General features: G+C 41.1%; 1 protein-coding gene across 6 annotated transcripts in view; it reads left to right on the top strand.

Moving 5' to 3' along the window:
• The window catches only part of pikfyve (phosphoinositide kinase, FYVE finger containing), a 37,151-nt gene that overhangs the window by 8,260 nt on the left and 8,117 nt on the right, over positions 1 to 20,774 (top strand). For 4 of the 6 annotated variants that reach the window (XM_077536312.1, XM_077536314.1, XM_077536313.1 and 1 more), the window contains exons 4-33: positions 161 to 270; positions 3,217 to 3,388; positions 3,467 to 3,674; positions 5,660 to 5,686; positions 5,841 to 5,930; positions 7,371 to 7,524; positions 7,603 to 7,760; positions 9,505 to 9,616; positions 9,686 to 9,833; positions 9,921 to 10,085; positions 10,210 to 10,272; positions 10,362 to 10,491; positions 10,598 to 10,778; positions 10,861 to 10,935; positions 12,087 to 12,194; positions 12,265 to 12,405; positions 12,981 to 13,107; positions 13,185 to 14,023; positions 15,614 to 16,027; positions 16,107 to 16,207; positions 16,295 to 16,366; positions 16,967 to 17,138; positions 17,205 to 17,383; positions 17,469 to 17,582; positions 18,862 to 18,970; positions 19,054 to 19,208; positions 19,283 to 19,379; positions 19,451 to 19,508; positions 19,576 to 19,710; positions 19,795 to 19,915. In XM_077536312.1, coding sequence (XP_077392438.1) covers positions 161 to 270; positions 3,217 to 3,388; positions 3,467 to 3,674; positions 5,660 to 5,686; positions 5,841 to 5,930; positions 7,371 to 7,524; positions 7,603 to 7,760; positions 9,505 to 9,616; positions 9,686 to 9,833; positions 9,921 to 10,085; positions 10,210 to 10,272; positions 10,362 to 10,491; positions 10,598 to 10,778; positions 10,861 to 10,935; positions 12,087 to 12,194; positions 12,265 to 12,405; positions 12,981 to 13,107; positions 13,185 to 14,023; positions 15,614 to 16,027; positions 16,107 to 16,207; positions 16,295 to 16,366; positions 16,967 to 17,138; positions 17,205 to 17,383; positions 17,469 to 17,582; positions 18,862 to 18,970; positions 19,054 to 19,208; positions 19,283 to 19,379; positions 19,451 to 19,508; positions 19,576 to 19,710; positions 19,795 to 19,915 — 4,735 coding nt within the window. Of the gene's footprint in view, positions 1 to 160; positions 271 to 3,216; positions 3,389 to 3,466; positions 3,675 to 5,659; positions 5,687 to 5,840; positions 5,931 to 7,370; positions 7,525 to 7,602; positions 7,761 to 9,504; positions 9,617 to 9,685; positions 9,834 to 9,920; positions 10,086 to 10,209; positions 10,273 to 10,361; positions 10,492 to 10,597; positions 10,779 to 10,860; positions 10,936 to 12,086; positions 12,195 to 12,264; positions 12,406 to 12,980; positions 13,108 to 13,184; positions 14,024 to 15,613; positions 16,028 to 16,106; positions 16,208 to 16,294; positions 16,367 to 16,966; positions 17,139 to 17,204; positions 17,384 to 17,468; positions 17,583 to 18,861; positions 18,971 to 19,053; positions 19,209 to 19,282; positions 19,380 to 19,450; positions 19,509 to 19,575; positions 19,711 to 19,794; positions 19,916 to 20,774 lie in introns of those variants that run through there. The other 2 variants (XM_077536317.1, XM_077536316.1) reach the window with 2 other exon arrangements.

Below are 20,774 nucleotides of genomic sequence, written 5' to 3' on the forward strand. Positions count from 1 at the left end.
TCACATCTTTAATACGCATTGCAGTTTTTCGTCACATTCCTGTCTTGTTTATGCACTCGGAAAGATTACTTATTTGCGAGCAAGTTTTCATACATTTCAAACACATTTGCTGTAATTATTTCCGTGTATGTGGTGTGTGTGTGCGTGGTAAACCTTTCAGATAGCAGCAGGAAGTCCGATACACCGCTGAGCAATCATGACCCTCGCACTGCTGTGCAACTTCGCACTGCACTGAAACGACTCAAGGAAATTATGGATGGAAAGAGTCAGGTATTTTTCATCCCCCACAAAATCTCATTACTACATTAATCTTGTCTACTACTGGCTATTTATTGGTTATTTACATGTATTTTCAAGTGATTTATATCCATGTTGCTGGGGTCACAGAACACATGAAGCAACCGGCATACGCATAATGCATGTAAAAAGCTAAACAAGTACCAGCATTAGGAAGTTAAAATAAATAAATAAATAAAACACCAGGTAAACAACACTAATTACAAATATTAAATATATTTATATATAATATTAATATATTATTATTCAATTACAAGATAGTTGAATATAATATAAATACTTATAATAATAATAATATAGACCCGGACAGGTGGTTTTTGAAGCAATTATGCTGTTTGAGACTAGTGATAATGAGTTCAGACAATGTGATGTTATTCCTGTCTGTTCCAATTCCAGCCAAGATCGATGTTCCTCTTTATGATGTAGCCAGTTGATGAGGTATTGTAAATGGTCAGCTAAATAATAGCATCAAAAGCATGGAGCATCTAGCCCCCTTCTGTTTAGTTTTCTTTGAGTAGAACTGTGTTAGGGCACAGTCTAAGGTTTGGAACCAGTTTGATGTGGGTGTAAACAATAATAAATGATGATAAATAGTTGATTAAAGGTAAGGTTTTCATTTTTACTTGTAGCTATGATTTCCAGAAGTGAGATGAATAGGTTATTCCGGCGTTTTAAATCGACAAAAATATTTTCCAGAAGTGATCAGGTGTGTTTTTTTTTGTGTTTTTTTTAAATAAACTACTTAGCTCTGTTAGTTTTGATGAAATGATACCTAAATACTTTTAATCTGGGATATGGACAGCATTATTCCATGAATTCACTGTTATTGGATTGATAAGTGTTCTGATAATTGTGAAAATGTCTAAATAAGATTGGAGATCTCTAGAAATAGAGCAGGATAACATCTGCGTGTAGGTTGATTTTGTGTTCTTCATCGGAGAGCGAATACCTTTGATGATAGCACTCTGACGTATTACATTAGCACCAGCAAGTGGTTCGATGAATGTCACAATTAGCAGTGGTGAAAGTGGGCAGTCTTTTCTGGTTCCCCTTTGTAGAGGAAGACTTTGTGACGTAATCCCATTCATAGTAAATGCTGCTTTTTGTGAGTTGTGTAAGACTGTTATCCAATGTATTAAAGAGTCTCCAAAGCCTAATTTGCATACTGCTTCACTGGGATAATTCTTATTCTAGTACCACGAATACCCTGTTTAGACTATTTGGGGAACATAGAACATATTATTGCAAAGAAAGTTTTTGACTTGACTTCCACTTTCATCCTGAAGTAAAGTATTTCCACAGCCAGCATAGGGACCTTCCACTTCCTGAAATCAAAATTGTGTTGGTTGTTCTTTTTTTTTTGAGTCTAGTAAACCATTAACAACTTATTTTAAAGGGCAAGGCAAGTTTATTTGTATAGCACATTTCATACACAAGGCAACTCAATGTGCTTTACACAAGGAAAGACAACACATAAGCATCAAGAAACACAATAGTTAACATTCAGAGGAAGAAGAGAAAATAAAAGGTTACAAAATTTACTAAGAACATACATTGACAATGTTAAAACATTATTCAGAAAACTTTAAAAACATTTAGCGCAAGGAATTTTAAAATAATGATCAAAATAATAATTAGAAAAAAAGTGGGGGGTTGGGGGGCATCATTACCGGTAATTAAAGCTGTTTAAAAGTCCTTAATCAAAGGTATGAGAAAAAGCTAACTTTTTAACCTGGATTTAAAAGCATTTACACTCGAGGCTGACTTCTCTTCTGTTGGCAGCTTATTCCATTTGTGTGCAGCATAACAGCTAAATGCAGCTTCACAATGTTTGCTTCGAACTCTGGGTTCTATTAGTTGGTCCAAGTCTGTAGATCTCAGAGCCCTGCTCGGTTTATACTCAATCAGAATTTTTTGGAACAAACGATTACTAAAAATTGCTCCCTTGTCTGAAAATTTTAGACAAATGGTTTAGTTAAATCCAATAAATATCGAGGAATTAAATTAGTTTTCATGAGTTTCAGTTGGCCAAACTAGAGCCAAAACTTTGGGACAATTTGATGTCAATGTTATTATAGATGTATTTAAAGTGCTAAATCACAGGTCTCAAACTCCAGTCCTTGAGGGCCGCAGTCCTACATGTTTTAGAGGTTTCTCTCAAATCAAATCAAACTTTATTTATATAGCACCTTTCATACATTCAAATGCAACTCAAAGTGCTGAACAATTAAAACATCCATAATACAACAAAAAGAAAAAGCCATCCTTCGCCCTCATATCCCCATGATCGTACACATGCAAACCACAACATGGCAGGGCACAGAAGAACCCTGTGAGGAAAGGCACCCAGGAGGAGTACACCCACACTGAGAGGGAGGAACCACAGCCATCCCAGAGACCGCCGGCCCACAGTGACCGCGGCCCGCTCCAAACAGATTGAAGCGAGCCACAGCTCCCTGGGGCCAAGGGGCCCCCGGGACCACCGCCCGCCCGCAGGAGAAGAACAGCCACCCCTCCCAGTGTGGAAGCTCCCCCATGAGAAAACACTGGCGCAAAAAACTTAGTAACTACCAAATAAAAACACAAAACAAACACAGCTGAATCATATAATGAGGATCATTATTAGGTTCCTGCACAGCTTGCTAATGAATCAGGTGTGTTTGAGGAGAGAAACCTCTAAAACATGCAGGACTGCGGCCCTCGAGGACTGGAGTTTGAGACCTGTGCACTAAATTGTATTAAAAAAAAAAAGCATACCTTTGCATTAGCACTGCTGGATTATTATTTTTTTTTTTTAAGAAGAAATAAAATGAGGTTGACTCCAAGTACCCATAGGTTAAACGTCACATACTTATCCTGGATTTGTGTATCATAAATCCAGTTTTGACAGCGTGTGTCGCCACTGTTATCACCCTCCAGGACAGCGACCTGAAGCAGTACTGGATGCCCGACAGCCAATGTAAGGAGTGCTACGATTGTAACGAGAAGTTTACCACATTCCGTCGGCGCCACCACTGCAGGCTATGCGGCCAGATTTTTTGCAGCCGCTGCTGCAACCAGGAGATCCCCGGAAAGTTCATGGGCTACACAGGTAAGCGGCACGGCAGATGAAGGGAAAAACCCCAAATACTCAAGCATAACATGGATGTGTTACTGCACCATTTCTCAGGAGACTTGCGAGCCTGTACGTACTGTCGAAAAATAGCGCTCAACTACGCCTACTCGGCAGAGTCGGGCTCCATCGGCGAAGACCTGAACGTCTTGTCTGACTCTTCCTGCTCTGTGTGTGTGTTGGAACCCAGCGAGCCGCGGACGCCCGTGGGCGGACGCAAGGCAAGCAGGAACATCTTCCTGGAGGAAGACCTCACGTGGCAGAGGTAAAACCATTATGAAGTCTTTCCTGGCGGGTTTTTTCCCCACGTTTTGGCATTCTTTTTTTTGCTGATTTATAATGAAAGTCAATGAGATGTTTCATCTGAGTAGGTAATCTCTTTTTCCAGTTCATTCTGCACTTATGTTTAACATCTGTTGCCATCACTTGAAGAAATCCAACATTAAAAACTTGTCTATTTTAGGTTAGTGGTGTATAAAATTACACCTTTTTCTACTCGCCTGTTGTGCTGGTGCTTACCCCGGAAAGCCTGGTGGGCCACCGGGCTAATAAAACTCTGGGGAAAAGCCTGTCTTTTAATTCATCTCGTGAAAAATGGAAGAGATCACGAAAGTGTTCCATTTATATAATTGGGGGTGTCAAAATGAGTGCGTTAATTGTGAGTCATATAAAGTCATCCTTTCACATGACCAATTTTTTTTACCACTTCAATTAAAACTCTTTAACTGCCAAAACATTCTCCTAAAAATAAATAAATAAATAATAACCCCAGCAGTGCCAGCCAATTTCAAGCATTTGCATTCATCTTTCAAGGCAAGCAAAATATTATTGTTATTGTTATAGTGCAATGACTACATAAACATGTTGGATACCATATGAAAGATTGGATTTTATTCTTTCATTAGAAAATATGATTCAACCTTATTCCATTCGTTAGTAGTCACCATTTGAAAATAGGTAATTTGAGTGACGTCAAGCAAAAATAGAAAGGAAAAAAAAAAACAGAGAAAACTAGCTTTTTGTCAAAAAACACATTTTCTGCAAGACAGTGACTCTGACACTATTTTTTGTTTTTGTGATGCTCTGTGAATTAGATTTAATGTGACAAACGCTTTGATCATTCACGGCATCCTTGAAAACGTATTTCCTAAGAACTGCCATGTTTTCATGTAATTTCATACACAGGTGCCCATTGAAAAGAGATACAATGCTGCCATCTGCTGGCCAAAGTTTGTGGTTCTTGTTTTTTGTTGTTGTTTTTTTAGACCCCATTCATAAAGCAGTACAAGCTATTCAAGACGTTGCACTGCCCATTGACAAAAGAAAAAAAACATAGTTGACATGATTTGACATTACTGGCGGTACTCGTTGGGCGTGTCCTTAACGGCAATTGACGATTTTGGCAGGAAAAGAGTTAACGACTGCTCCTTGCTTGGAAAGCCTATACTGCGGGAATTCCAGTCACAACGCAGCAGACACGTAACGCAAAGGTCATTGTTGAGTTGGCCAAAGGGTTAGCAAACTGCCCTGTTATTATTGAAATTAGAAAAGCCAAATGGTAGAGCTGATCACACCTGTGTTTGGATGTAAATCCAAAACTAACTAAGACACCGGGACTCCTAGTGTTGCGTTAATTTTCATAACATGTTCATTGTCAACATAATTAACTGGTCTAATTAATGCATTAAACTGACAGCCGTAATTTGAACTCAGTTTTATGAATTGTTATGAAATTACTGTATCAATGGCTAAAAGATGCAGCCATATTTCTATTAGTTTAACATTTTTTCCCACTTTCATGTTGAGAACTTGAGAGTATGAAAACCTAGAAAAAATATTCTATTGTACACCTCTGCATGCATGGGAGGGGACAGGGAGACTGCCTTCCCCTGCCTACCCTGACCGCACTTCCTGCTGCTGACTGGCTGTAATTACATTTGTAAAAGGAGGAAGAAGAGACTTGATAACTTCAATACGTCATCTTTTTATTAAATTGTGCACTTAATAACATTGTTGATTTCCAGAATTAAAGGTTTCAGTAGCCATGTACTGAACAAGGAAGACCTTGTCCTAGTCCAACAATGCATTCATTTTCTGTCGCCACACTTGTCATGCTTTGTTAGTATTGAGTTGCCGTACCGTACTTGCGGGTGCTTTTTTTTTCTCCTTCTTTTTCAACCTTCCTCAAAAAAATGTTTCTCTATCCCTATCTCTCTTTCTCTCTCTCCATCTCTTTCTCTTCTGGCCTAGAAAAACTCCCATTGGGATGAGAAAAACGTGAGTGCCGCTGTTTGTTTTTTTTTCCCCTTTTCATTTCAGCCCAGTGCTCTCTTTAGAGGTGAAAATTGTTGTTCATGCTCACGCTAAATGGCCATTAGCCAGCAGACAAAATGAAATAATAATGAAGTGTGTGTATGTGTGTGTTCACTAGCATGATGCATCAAGAAACACAGAAGAGCGGTCTCCCTTCCAGACTAGCTACACTGCAAGAGGATGTGGGTAAATCTCCCACAAGGAAGAGGTGGGTCAAGGATCTGTCGGCCTATAATTGGACAATTATGGTTTAAAACGGGAGTTGAATGACGGGCTGCAGCTGTTGAATATTTTCATATAGTATCCCATTGAAAATTGAATTCTGTCAAATTCTAGTGGTGTAAAGAATAAGACAATTTGAGAGGAATCCTATTTCCTTCATTTGACTTAAACAATACACTACTTTGTTTGGGTACATGACCCATTTTAGTCGTAAGTCCTCACTGGCCACCCTGCCATGTTTTTTTCCCACATGACTGAAAACATAATCACTTACAGTACTACACTGGCCATATGGCACATAGTGTCTAGTGCACTGAGGAAAATTTCCAAGCAACCTGTCTGATGTAATTATCTCTGTGGACATGTCAGTACTTGTCACCATGGTAATACTGTAAGACACGAATTTGTTAACAGAGATCTATCCCTCCACAGGGCTAATGTTATGTTAGTAGCATTAAGATTAATCTCAATGATTTAGGCTACGTTTATTTTACCTTGTTTCGTGACATACACACTTTCAAACTGGGCATCTTCAGTGGAGAACAAGGTCAATATTATGAAAATTATGCTGTGCTCCATACATTTCAGTCTGAAATCTTCCCTTAGTTTTCTTTTATATTCATTGTCACCATAGTCCCACTCCGTCAACCAAATAGCTTTGCTTCCGCCTCCTACTCCTCCGTGTAGGTGACAAACGCCTTGTGCCACATACTGTAAATGCCCGTTTGCAGTTTTGCTTTTCAGTGGGAGGAGCTGCAAAATGCTAAGTTTGACTCGCAAATTACGATGAGAATCCACCTACTTTGAATTTTGTACCTTTAGTGTCATTCAGAACAATATGAACATTAACTTTTAATTCTGAACTGTATGTGGCAATTGTTTAATGATGTCATGTGGCCCTAAACTTTTGTGGTACATGAATAGCATCATAATGATTTGAAGGAAGCCAGCTGGCGTATAGTGAGGTTGTCTACAAAAATGAATTTGAGTTTTAGCTTTAGCTTTCTTTGCTGATATACTTGAAGAACTTCATTATTGTGAAACTTCCATTTTGGCTGTTTGTTGTCTTAGGCTATTCCGCTGGCAGGAGCACTATTTCTAGTATCCAGTGATGCTAGAAATTAAAACAACAGCTACTAACATGACCTTACTCTGTGGGGGTTTACGTAGTGCTGGATCCTGCAGTATTGTACTCTATAATCTTCACTTGCTTTTACTGCTGGAGCACTCCATTTTATTTCTGGCTTCACTCTTCTCCCACATAAAATGTGTCTGCTGACGGTGGCCCACAGCTAACCTGGCAATAGCCAACATGAGTCAGTTTTGTATACTGTAAAAATACCAATTTACCAAAAAAAATGCCCCATGCCATTTTATTCATTTGGTGTGATTTTTTATTTTTTTTTGTTGGACTGTTCTCTACCAGGTCTGCCAGCGTCTCTAACCTGTCTCTGGACCGCTCTGGATCCATGGTGCCGTCATACGACAGCTCGGTCAGCCCGCCCACCACTCGAGCTTTGTCGGGCGCCAAGAGTGTCACCAAGCTGGACCATAGCGAGGAGGAGAGGAAGAACATTCTGGTGGCTACTTTCTTCTGATTGTTAAATGGTTTTGGATGCAGACGTCGCTGATATCCCTTGGGCCTGCCTGTCTTGCAGGACTCATCGCAACTTAAGGACCTGTGGAAGAAAATCTGCCACAACAACACAGGCATGGAGTTCCAGGACCACAGGTACTGGCTGAGGACCTACCCCAACTGTATTGTGGGAAAGGAGCTGGTGAATTGGCTGCTGAGGACCGGCACCATTTCCAACAGGTATCAAATCAAAGAAAAGGTCAAGTTACACAACTTTTCATGAGGCTGTTTTTAAGTCACTTCCTTCCTTCAAATATAGGAAAGCTCGAGCTATGTCTCCAAAAATAAATGTTTAAACAATATTAACACACTTTCTCTTAGACAGTTATGCAATGTGTCATGTAGAATTACACACAAGTTGCATATATATTTGGGGGCATGAAATGCTCCAACCTTTTGAATTTCATGTGTGCCCTATGATATTTTTGTTGTACTCCAGAAGTTACCTGTCTAAAAATCTGAAAACTGAACTACTGGGTCCACATTATGCTTGTATCTTGAGCCAAAATCACTTTCCACATTAACATTTAAGTCGTGTATTAGTTTTTATTTCAAGGCATTTGAATATGAATTGAATATGAAACTTTAATAGAATTAAGAGATGGTCCATAACATAAACGTTATCCAACTATATTTTCTCAAAATTCGATAGCCCATATTAAACCTGTATAAATTGTGCATTCATGAAGGGTTCAGATTTAGAATTCCTAAAATTATGTAGGTCAATCAAAAAATTAAAGTGTAGATGAAGTACAGTCCCAAAACTATGGAGCCCCAGACATGACATTGAAGAAAAAAAACTAGTTCGTGCGCACGAACTACTACTTCGTACACACGAACTACTACTTCGCACGCACGAACACCTATTTTGTGGGCACGAACACCTACTTAGTGCCCACGAATTACTATTTCGTGCGCACAAACTACTTCTTTGTGCGCACCATTTGTTACAACATGCACACTAAGTAGGTTGTTCATGCGCACAAAATAGTTAGAATGTAGCTGTGGCTTTGTATCAGTCAGATAGATACACAAATCGAACGCACCTTCTTTAAAAGTTGAAAGGTCAAGGGAAAGCGACACAATGCACAAGGATAGAATGATCAAAATTTATTTTAGGCTGAGTGTGGACATATTGAAAAGCCTGGCATTGCAAGGAATCATTATCACAGAGAGACATTTAAACATTGTGTCGCTTTCCCTTGACCTTTCAACTTTAAAAAAAAAAAAAAAAAGGTGCGTTCGATTTCTCTATCTGACCGGTACAAAGCCACAGCTACTAAGTGCGCACACTTTAACTATTTCGCGCGCATAAACAACCTACTTAGTGCGCACGTTGTAACGAATTTGTGCACACATAGCAGTAGTTCGTGGGCACGAAGTAGTAATTCGTGGACACGAAGTAGTAGTTCGTGGGCACTAAGTAGGTGTTTGTGCCCACAAAATAGGTGTTCGTGTGTACGAAGTAGTAGTTCGTGCGCACAAACTATTTTTTTTTTCCTTCAATGTCATGTCTGGGGCTCCGTACAAAACAAATGTATGTGGTTGTTTGCTAGTATTGAGTTACTTATTTTCGCTTTGCTTCAAACGGTTTGTTGATTGGTTAGGATAGTGGCTCTTTTATACTGTACATGCACTGAGAAATTGTGAAAAATTATATGTATATTAAAGATGGCATTTTTACAAGTATGCAATTTTTTGTGTCCATATATTTAGATTTTTTTGCAAACATCTGGTTACGAAGTGTGTGGTCCTATGTGGCCCCCCAGTAGCGTTGATGAAAAATGATGGCCTCCTCTGGCATTTAAGTTGCAGAATTTGTTGACTCTTCTTCTTGTGTTATCATGTGGCCTTTTCCCCTTACTGATAAAGCTCTCCAATTACATTCCAATGTTCTGTGATTTTATTTTTTATTCCCCTCCAGGGCGCAGGCAATCGCCATTGGCCAGGCCTTGGTTGACGGCCGCTGGCTGGACTGCATCACGCACAACGACCAGCTGTTCAGAGACGAGTACGCCCTTTATCGCCCCCTGCAAGTGAGTAAATCGCCGTGGTGGTTTTTCTCAGCCGGTGTGTCATACTGATGGTGTCCATCTGGTCTGCAGAGCACAGAGTTCTCAGAAACACCGTCTCCAGACAGCGACAGCGTCAACTCAGTAGAGGGCCATTCTGAGCCGTCCTGGTTTAAGGACATCAAGTTTGATGACAGTGACACGGAGCAGCTTGCAGATGAGTCAGACTACAACATATCAAGTATGTGCCACCTGTTCTTTCAGGCAAGCGGTAAATTGTTTTGTTGGTTCACTTTCATCAGGTTTGTGACTGTGTCTTTCCGTCCAGGTTCTGCAAACCATAGCAAGAGGACGTCCGTCAGCAGCTCCCAGTCCGTGGTGGACAGTGACTCAGCTGCCTCCATCAGCCTCAACATGGAGCACAACAACGTCAACTTCCATATTAAGAAGCAGTCCAAATATCCACATGTGCCTCCCACTGCTGAACAGAAAGGTATGTTCAACTTTCCATGCATGAGGACGTTAAATACTACATTAACTAAAAGTTAAGCATGACTGGATGAGACAAACCTGCATGAATGTTGTTCCCACCACTTACAAGCTTCTCTGCTTCTCAGCGGAATTTCTAATGTCAGGGGACGGAGAACAGAACATCTTGATCAGCGATGCTTTCATCAAAGGTAGAACCCTTCAATGCATGTCCAACTTGATCCAAACCTCAAAACCAGCAAAGCCAACCATTTCCTGTGTGACTTGATTTTTCATGTAGAGTCCTTGTTCAACCGGCGTGTGGAGGAGAAAGCTAAAGAGATGTTGTTCACGCCTCTGGGTTGGCACCACAGCTCCCTAGACCAGCTCCGAGAGGAGAACGGAGAGAAGAAGGCCATGGAGAGGCTTCTGTGAGTGGAGATGCAACAACAAAATCTACCTGGACAATCAAAGGCGATATTATATTCTTCTCAGTTGTAGCTACTTTAAAACAACTTTTGTACCCCTCTTTCTCAGCTCTGCCAATCACAGTCACATGATGGCACTGCTGCAGCAGCTCCTGTACAGCGAGTCACTGTCGCTGTCCTGGCGGGACATCATCGTGCCTGTTGTCCGCCAGGTGGTACAGACGGTGCGGCCGGATGTCCGTAACTGCGACGACGACATGGACATCAGGCAGTTAGTCCACATTAAGAAGGTGAAAGAGCATGTGGGCGACATAAGGCCATTTTGTACTTTTGTGTCCAAAGGTTGAACCTAATCTCTATTTTTGTGTTTAGATTCCTGGAGGGAGAAAATTTGATTCGACTGTGGTAAATGGCTTTGTATGCACCAAGAACATCGCCCACAAAAAGGTATGTCAGGTTTGTTTTGATTTATAATCCCATTTTGGACGCACATCTAAGATAATACGGGGGGAGGGTATTGGGTTTCGATCTTAACCTGAGGTTGTACCAAAGATGGAATGTGTGGACTACTAACTACTACTAGCCAATACTTATACAGCACACAGTGGGGATCGAAAGATTATGCACCCTCGGTAAAAATGTGCATAAATAAGCCAAGCAAAGATGGAAAAATCTCCAAAAAGCATTAAATTACAGATGAGAAATTCTTCTAACATGTCAAAAAGGTTTGATTTTATTTCCATAATTTACACATTCAAAATAACAGAAAAATAATTAATGGCATCAGAAAAAGTTTGGGCACCCTGCAGAGTTTTTAACATACACCGCCTCCTTTGGAAAGCTGAGACCTGACAGTGTTATGGATTGTTCACAATCATTGCCGGGAGAGACCAGGTGATCTCAAAGATTCTTTTGGAGATTTTTCCATCTTTGCTTGGCTTGTTGGTGCACAATAATCTAAATATATTCAAGAAAATCAATCCCAAGCCATGAATACAAAAATAGTAAGTATTGCAGTTAGTGTTGTTCCGATACCTATACTGGTATCGGCAGAGGTGCCGATACTGCATTAAAACAGTGGTATCGGTATCGGTTACTACTCACAAGTAACATGCCGATACCATTAATTCCAACGCTAATATAGGATTTTGGATGCAGTATTTTGTATCTTGCTGGTGCACGACATTCACTGATATGTGACATGTTCACTACATGCCGATCTAAGATATCCTATTGGCCCTTGAATGCCCTGAACCAATAGCAGGACAGCTTTTTCATGTTGAGGGAAAAAAACATTTAAGTATCGCTATGGTATCGGTATCGGCCGATACTGCAAAGATGGGTATCGGTATCGGGGGCAAAAAATGGTTTCGGAACAACACTAATTGCAGTAACTGAGCGTTTCCTCTTGTGCTCAGAGAAGACATTCTTGCGCCATTATGCAAACTAGTTCATAACTGCACGCCATTTGCTACCTCAGCACTGTCATAGAGGAGCCTCTTGGCAGCACTGTTTTTGGTTGTACAACAATTTCCTTACAGTCTATACTTAACCTATGTCACCTGTTGTTGTGTGTTTTTTGTTTTGTTTTTTCCTAGATGAATTCCTACATCAAGAACCCCAAAATCCTGCTGCTGAAGTGCTCCATCGAATATCTTTACAGGGAAGAAACTAAGTTTACCTGCATCGAGCCCATTGTGCTGCAGGTCAGCATTTGTTTGCTGCAACTTTTTGCCATAATTTCCTAGATTCTCGAAATTTATTTCTGTGTTTCAGGAGCGAGAGTTTTTGAAGAATTATGTTCAGCGTATAGTGGACGTCCGTCCAAACCTGGTGCTCGTCGAGAAGACGGTGTCTCGTATCGCTCAGGACATGCTGCTCGAGCATGGAATCACATTGGTGATCAACGTCAAACCGGTCAGTTACGCATCAGTCAGGTCATCCCGTTACCCCTCCGATTATTTGGGGAGTCAATTTTACCAGTCTTCCAAAAGCTTTAGGGTCCTACCCCAGCATAAACATGGCTGTCATAGGGCAACAACTTCTGATAGTACGACCACTTCTTAAACCATTTCTCCTTTCATTTGGTTTTTGCTCTCTTCTCTCTCAAAATGTGAAAATGACTTCTAAGGAAATGATTTCTGTCAAAGGGACATCTCTCACACTATGAAGGTGACAGAGGAGAATATGTCTGAGACAGAAAAATCAGACATTGTGAATCAACAAAATTATTCTAACTAACCAACCCATGAAACAGGCCTGGCAAAAATAATGATATGTCCTCAAACATTGGATATATTTAGACCTTAGCCCTAAAAGCTGCATGCCTGTACAATCACTACACTGCTCTCACCCTCTCCGCGCAAAATAAATGGATCTGGTGCATTTGGTTGACTGAGCGGGAAGAAAAATGCATTCAAAAAATAGAAGGGGAGCGGCATGTAGTGTATCATAGAGTTTAGAGGTTTCACTGTACTTCTTTTTCAATGTAGCAAGTGTTGGACCGAGTGAGTCGAATGACCCAAGGGGACTTAGTTATGTCCATGGATCAGCTGCTGACCAAGCCTCGTCTGGGCACCTGCCACAAATTTTTCATGCAGCCCTTCACCCTGGCCAACGGTGAGTGTTTACTTTCCCTCTTTCCTTCAAATGTCCCTCGTTCAGCCAACGTGAGACATTGGTGTGCCTGCTCACAGATGATGTCAAGACGCTGATGTTCTTCGAAGGCTGCGCTACTCACCTGGGCTGCTCCATCAAGCTGCGTGGCGCCTCAGAGTACGAGCTGGCCCGTGTGAAGGAGATCATCATGATGATGGTGTGCGTGGCCTACCACTCGCAGCTGGAGATCTCTTTCCTCATGGACGAGTTTGCCATGCCGCCCAGCTTGGCCCAGAGCGCCTCCTTCCCCTGCCTCCTGGATGGCGTGCCCCCCAAGGGCGAGGCCAATGCCGACCAGACGGACGAGGAGAGCCACGACACAACTGTGAGAACGTCTGATGATGATTGCGCAACGCTTGGACATCCAGAGGATGACGTATTTCCCCCTGGAATGGAAATCAGCCAGGACCGTCCAAGGTCATCGGCTTCGTCTGTCCACAGTGAAGAAGCTGGAATCAAAGAGACTATAACTTCTTCACCGTTTTCCGGCCCTCCTGCTCCTCCTCTGTCAGTATCTCCGCCGTTTCTCATGGAGGAAGATCAGCAGCTGGCAACAAACACATTCAGCAGGTCCCCTGATGATAACACATCAGAGCAAGGAAACCAGGAAAGGGAAGAGTTGGAAAGCACCGAGTATAAGGGATCAGAAATGTCGACACCCAGGTTGTTCCGAGACCCCCTGCAGGACGACACGGGCTTGTTTGTGGCAGAGCAGGTGACGTCAACCGATGACCGCCTGAAGTCCATCTCTGCTGTCTTCAAGCAAGAACTGAAGGACATCATCTTGTGTATCTCGCCCTTCATTACGTTTCGAGAACCTTTTCTCCTCACAGCTGCAGGCATGCACTGCCCCAGCAGGGATTACTTCCCTGAAAAGGTATCTTGGTTTGACATTCATCACAGTAATATAATTCATAAAAACACACAAAAAAACCATGTTGATAGATTTAACACCAGAAATGTCTTGAATTCTTAAACAGTAGACAAATAGTAGTGTTAATTTTATCAGACATTTTTAAATTTAGTTTCAATTTTGTCCAGTTTCGATCACGCTTGTCAGTTTTTATCATAGTCAGCCTCATCTTGTTTTTATTTACGTAGTTTTAGTCGACTATAAATGTAGCTTTTTCGACTTTATTTTAGTCCAAGAAGTGTTTAGTTTTTAGTAGGGGTGCATCGATCACAATTTTCCAGCCGATCACCGATCCCCGATCTTTTAAAAAGTCTGACCTGCCGATCCCGATTTCTGCCGATACCGATTTTTTTTTTTCATGACAAGCAGCTTATATTTTCAATGTTCCAGTCTCGTTTTATTGGAAAACAATGAACAATATTGGCGAAATAATACAAATGGGTTGTTTTAACTGCACATGAAGTAGTTCTCTCAAATAAAAATGCAAATCCTTTTAGTCATCTCAGCAGAAGAGGCTTTTTCAGACCTCTGAGGAGGGAGATGAGATTGGTGGAAAAGATCGGTTTATTTTTAAGGGATCGGCCGATCACCGATCTTCCAAAATTAAGGAAATCCGGGCCGATAAATCGGCTGGCCGATCGATCGGCGCACCCCTAGTTTTTAGTCAACAAAAACTGTTTACATTTTAGTGTAGTTTTAGTCAGGACAATTATTTTACCTCTGTATATTTTTTTTCAGCAGATAATTTTGAACATTTCGGATCTAAAACTATTTGATATAAAATTTTCTCTCATCTTTTTGATGAAAAACAACTTCACACACACCCATCCATTCATCTTCTACCGCTTATCTGGGGTCGAGTCATGGGCGCAGCACCTTTAGTAGTAAAACCCAGACTTCCCTCCCCCCAGTCACATCATCTAGGTCCTCTGGCAGGATCCCAAACACAAAATTACAGTACATATATCAACAAGTAGCTACTATGGCTCCAGGCTGTGAGCTAGTAAATTAGCCAGCATTAGTTAGCGGTCGGATTAACATTATTGTTGGAACGTTATAGCTGTTGGATTAATGTTACGTTATAACTATAATTTACTTCTTTCTTTAACCTTTCACATATGAATCCACCTCCTGTCTGTCCCATGTATATGCGTGGCATTCGCAGGCTGCATATTTGAAAGGGGATGTGTTGTCATATGACACAGTGACAGATTAGCAAACAACATTTTACAAAATCATGCCATTTTCACCTCGTCTTTGTTCACTTCATGAGCTAAAATATCCATAAATTTTAGTCGTTTTTGTTAAGTAAAGTACATTTTTGTCTTGTCTGCATTAGTCGACAAAAATGCATACTGATTTAGTCCCAGTTATTGTTTATTAATGAGGGTTTTAGTATAGTCTAGTTTTCGTCTGGTGAAGAATGTGTGTTGATGAAAATATTTATTTTTGTTTAGTTGTCAACGAAATGAACACTAGACAAAACAATTTAACAATGTGACAGCGATAAAATGGTTCCTGTGGTCATGCTCACACGTGCCTTCCATACTGCAGGTCTACCTGTCCCCCCTCCTCAACAAGGACTTCAAAGAACTGGATGGGCGTCGGAAACGGCAGCTCCTCAAAGACTCGGCATCCTCCTCACTAGTCGGCAGTCAGACCAACGGTGTCGCTCCAGTGAAACCCGTCGACGTCCTCCCGTGCCACGGCCTCACCAGCACCCGTATGGTCGAGCAACTGAGCAGCAGCCATGACCTCGCCAATATGCTGGCAGAATACAGGGCAAAGGGAGGGCGAATTCGGCAGAGGGAAGCCAGTGACCCCTTCAGTGCCGCCAGTGGGGTCGGTCTGGTGAATGGCCACAACAGGACTGAGGAGACGCCGTCGCCACCTATCAAGGGTCCGGTGAAGGCTGATAGTGAAGATGATAAACCAAGCAAGCAGAGCGAGATGAGCTTAGCCCCTAAGGTAATGAAGGATCCATGGTTTGGGGATTCTTCTACTTTTGTGTTATCCTGCCTGTAAGTTCTGATCATTTTCTTCTCAGATGGACTGTCTCACACCTGTCAATCATCAGCGACTGTGCGTGCTCTTCAGCAGCTCCTCAGCTCAGTCCAGCAATGCCCCAAACCCCTGCGTCAGCCCCTGGTAAACTCTTATACTGCATCATAACCACTACATGTACTAAAAGTTGGGTTTAATGAGTTTAGTAGTCATAAAATTTGTCGACAACAGGATTGTCACCATGGAGTTCTACGGAAAGAATGACCTCTCACTTGGTGTTTTCTTGGAGAGATACTGTTTCAGGTAAAATGATTGTAATGTGTTTCATTCATTCAGTGCCATTGACGGCTATAGACGTAAAAAATCCATTTGAATTGGGCTGCCAGTGAATGTGTTAAGTGTATAAAAACTGTATGTAGACCAAATCACATTTTGTTTCCCCATTTCTGCAGACGTACTTTAGTGCTAACTTACTAAATTAAAGTATAACAGGGTTGGCTAAAATTGAACTCACTGTGTTTTGTTTTTGTTTTCTTTTTGCTCTACGACAAAGGTGTCAAACTCCGGGCCTCGAGAGCCGGAATCCTACATGTTTTGGCTGTTTCCCTGCCCCAACACACCTGATTCAAATGAACCCGATTCAAATGACAGGATCATGATCATCTTCATCGTTATCGTTATGCTCCAGCAGAGCTTGTTGATGAGCTGATCATCTGAATCAGGTGTGCTGGAAGAGGGCAACATCTAAAACATGCAGGACTCCGGTCCTCGAAGATTGGGGTCATCCAGTGAACTTTCATAGATAAAACCTTTTTTTGTGTTGCTGTAGGTATCAGAAAAAAAAGCCCAAGAAAAAGTAACACATGTGTTTCCAACACAATGTTGTGTTTGACTTGACTACAGATCATCTTACCAGTGTCCCAGCATATTCTGTGAGACTCCCATGGTGCACCACATCCGCCGCTTTGTGCACGGCAATGGCTGTGTGCAGATTGTGCTGAAGGAGCTCGACTCCCCAGTTCCCGGTTATCAGCACACTATTCTCAACTACTCGTGGTGCCGCGTCTGCAAACAGGTTACTAATAATGATTTTTTTGGTTAACCTCGTTTTGTGTGTTCTAATCTGGCCTCCCATTTTCAGGTGACCCCTGTGGTGCCGCTATCCAATGACTCATGGTCAATGTCTTTTGCCAAGTACTTGGAGCTGCACTTCTATGGCCATCAGTACACCAGGCGGGCCAATGCAGAGCCCTGTGGGCACTCCATCCACAAAGATTACCACCAGTACTTCTCCTACAACCAGATGGTGGCATCCTTCAGGTAAATCATAAGCCCTCGCTTGGTCCAACTTTAAGCCGTCCATCCACTGCTTAAACTCAAAATGTCCACTTGATCTCCCTTCCAGCTACACTTCTGTGAGGCTGTTGGAGATTAGTCTTCCCCGTCCCAAAATTTTCATCAGGAATCTGGGGCCTTCCAAAGCCATCCTACAGCAGGACCTGAAAGACTTTTCCCAAAAGTAAATCAACCCTCCAGCCTTAAACATATTGTGGATGTCGGTCACAAAAATAGACTGGCATCACCAGTAACTTGATTCAGTGGTATCTCTGAAGCCTATCAGTAGTCAAAACAATGGAGTAACTAAATGTGCATTTAATTATTAACAGTGGGAAATGTATTTTTACACTTGTAGACACTTATGGATGTTCACCATTTGTCTTCAATGGGCAACTTGTTTTCACACAGTTAAGGATCTTGAACATACATGTATTTGAACTGTACAGCAGTTACTCCTTAGATATTTTATCATATTTATTTTTCAATTATTTCCAATTGGAGACATTGTAGTAAAAATCCAATCTGGTATCTGGAAATAGGCCGTCAGAGATGCCAAGTATTCTGTTCTGGCTGTGTTTTGTTACGGCTAATTCCCATTTTGTGGAGGTTGAAATTGTTCCAAAGATGACGACCTCCACGGTGACAGTTTGGAGTTTGTAAGAGTCTGTAAGTACCGTGGCTTGTGATTGGTTGACCTACAATTTGGCCTCTACCAACCAATTGTGATAAATTGTTTGTTGCGGTCATTGCATCTTCCCCATGTACAAAACTATGGAAGACCAAAACTGCCAAAATTCAAAATAAATAAATGACTAAATAAATAGATAAATAAATGACTCAATATATAGATAATTAAATGACTAAATAAATAGATAAATGACTAAATAAATAGATAAATGTCTAAATAAATAAATACATGACTAAATAAATAAATAAATTACTAAAAGTGAAAATAAAAACATTTATTATATTAATATTTATTTTTTTGGGATATAATTTACGAATTGTATTTTTTTTATATTCATTTTTATTTTCACTTGTAATCATTTATTTATTTAGTCATTTATTTATTTTGAATTTTGGCAGTTTTGGTCCTCCATACAAAACTAGTTAGTTCGCGGCGTGGCTAGCTGGCTAGCATGCAGGATTTAAAAAAAAATAAAAAATGCAGCTGCTCCTCTAAAAGTCCATAATCATTGCATCCTTGATGACAAATAAGCAACACTTCTGACAAGTATTGCTAACACGAAAAGAGGGCAAGTAATAATGCGAAGGCTAAACCGGCTTCAAGCCAAGATTGAGTATTAGTCAAGAAACACTATTCGTTACAGTGGAGCGTAACCAACTATAAACAGCACATTAAGAAATATAGAGAGAGAAAATAACTGTACCTAATGAGTACTCAACTATACCAAACAATTTGGATGCATTATCCAATAGTCTCGTTTCTTTGATCTCAGAGTAACGCAGGTCTACTTGGCCATTGACGACCGCCTCACCTCTCTGAAAACTGAGACCTTCAGTAAGACACGAGAGGAGAAGATGGAGGACCTCTTTGCCCAGAAAGATGTAGGTCTTTCCTCTCCATTCCTGCTTCTATTTTTCCTCTTCCTAGTGTTTTTTAATGTTGTCAGTGGGATTTACGTGTACAGATGGAGGAGGCGGAGCTGCGCAGCTGGATAGAGAAGCTCCAAGCGCGACTTCAGGCCTGCGGCCTGGATTCGCCTCAGCAGCTCCAGGCAGTGCTCGAGTCCCTCGTGGTGAAGAAGCAGAGCCTCTGCGAGATGCTGCAGTCGTGGAACAGCAGGTCATATTTGCGGCCAACGTTACATTTCTGAAATGTCATATCGCTGACTTCCTCCCCCTCATCCCCCTCCTCAGGCTGCAAGACTTGTTCCAGCAGGAGAAAGGCCGCAAGCGTCTGTCGGTGCCCCCGAGCCCTGGCCGCCACCGGCAGGCCGCCGCCGATGACAGCAAGGTCAGTGTGGCGCATTCAAGTACCGACAAAATATTGTCACGACTTGACGCGTTGTTTTGTTTTCATCACAGAGCACTGTGGACTCCTCACCACGTAATCCCTCGCCAGTGGTGCAGAATGGCGACAAAGGTAGGCCGTCGATCTGGTGTGAAATTCTGCTCAGCAAAGTAAACCTGAGGAATGTTATTTTGGACAGAGGACCGTCACCTCAACACACTGCCATCAACATCCTCATCCTCCACCGCGTTGCTGTCGCCTGCGGAATCTGCAGCCGAGCCCAACACGCCCGGCCCCTCCTCCACAGAGCCGGACTCTGTCAGCATCCCAGAAGGTAGACATACACAGTAAAACTAATTCTCATTCTGTTTCTAAAATCACCTTATAAATATATATTCTGCATTTTCGGGGTCACCAGATGTGTTTGACGGACACTTGCTGGGTTCCACTGATAGTCAGGTGAAGGAGAAGTCCACCATGAAGGCTATTCTAGCAAATTTCCTGCCGGGTAACAGCTACAACTCTATTCCCTTCCCATTGTGAGTATTGCAGTCACCACTAATTGCCGCCGCAAAAAAAACCCACATTTTATTTTTTTTTTAATTACATTGTAGTTTTAAGTAAAAGTGATTTATTTAGAAAAAATTTTATATTAACTAGCACCTATATCATAGACATTTATACATTTAAATAAATTATTTCAGTTTTCATTTAATTATGATGTAATAGTAACTGTATGATAAAATCGTACAAATACATGAACACGTATTTTTTTTTGTTTCTGTATTGTGTACCACTAAATATACCAACTACCAACTAGGGGGGTGGGAATCTATCTCACGATTCGATTCAATTCCAATTCAGAGGCCTGTGATTCGATTCGATTCTTCTGATACATCACTAGATTGGTTTACATTTTATAATCTAAAACATTTTTAAAACAATGGCAGAACTCAAGGAAGTGCAAGGATTTATATTTCACAAGGAAACCTGGTTTAAAAAAGTGTCAACACAAATTTGAAAAAGTGCTAATGGCAGCAACAAATACATACATTTACAAAAATATATTGAAACTTATCTGATTTAGCGTAACCTGTATTTTAATACATAAAAGTGCAATATGCAGCAGACAATAGTGGCTTTTGGTTTTGTATTTAAACTTTAAAAAATGATTTTTCATACCTCTGTATCAATTCAGAATCTTTTTAATACAAGGATTGATGCATTAAAAAAACAATTATTGGTCCCACCCCAGTGCCAATTTATCACTTCATAATGCAACAAAATTATTAATTGTGCCTTCAAACATTTGTGCATTGGAATGCATAAGTCAAGGTAAGAAAATTGCGGTTGTAGCTGACCTTGCATTTGTGATGTTAAATAAAATGAATGATACTT

The sequence above is a fragment of the Festucalex cinctus genome, chromosome 11 (assembly GCF_051991245.1).
Source record: "Festucalex cinctus isolate MCC-2025b chromosome 11, RoL_Fcin_1.0, whole genome shotgun sequence".
Lineage (NCBI taxonomy): Eukaryota > Metazoa > Chordata > Actinopteri > Syngnathiformes > Syngnathidae > Festucalex > Festucalex cinctus.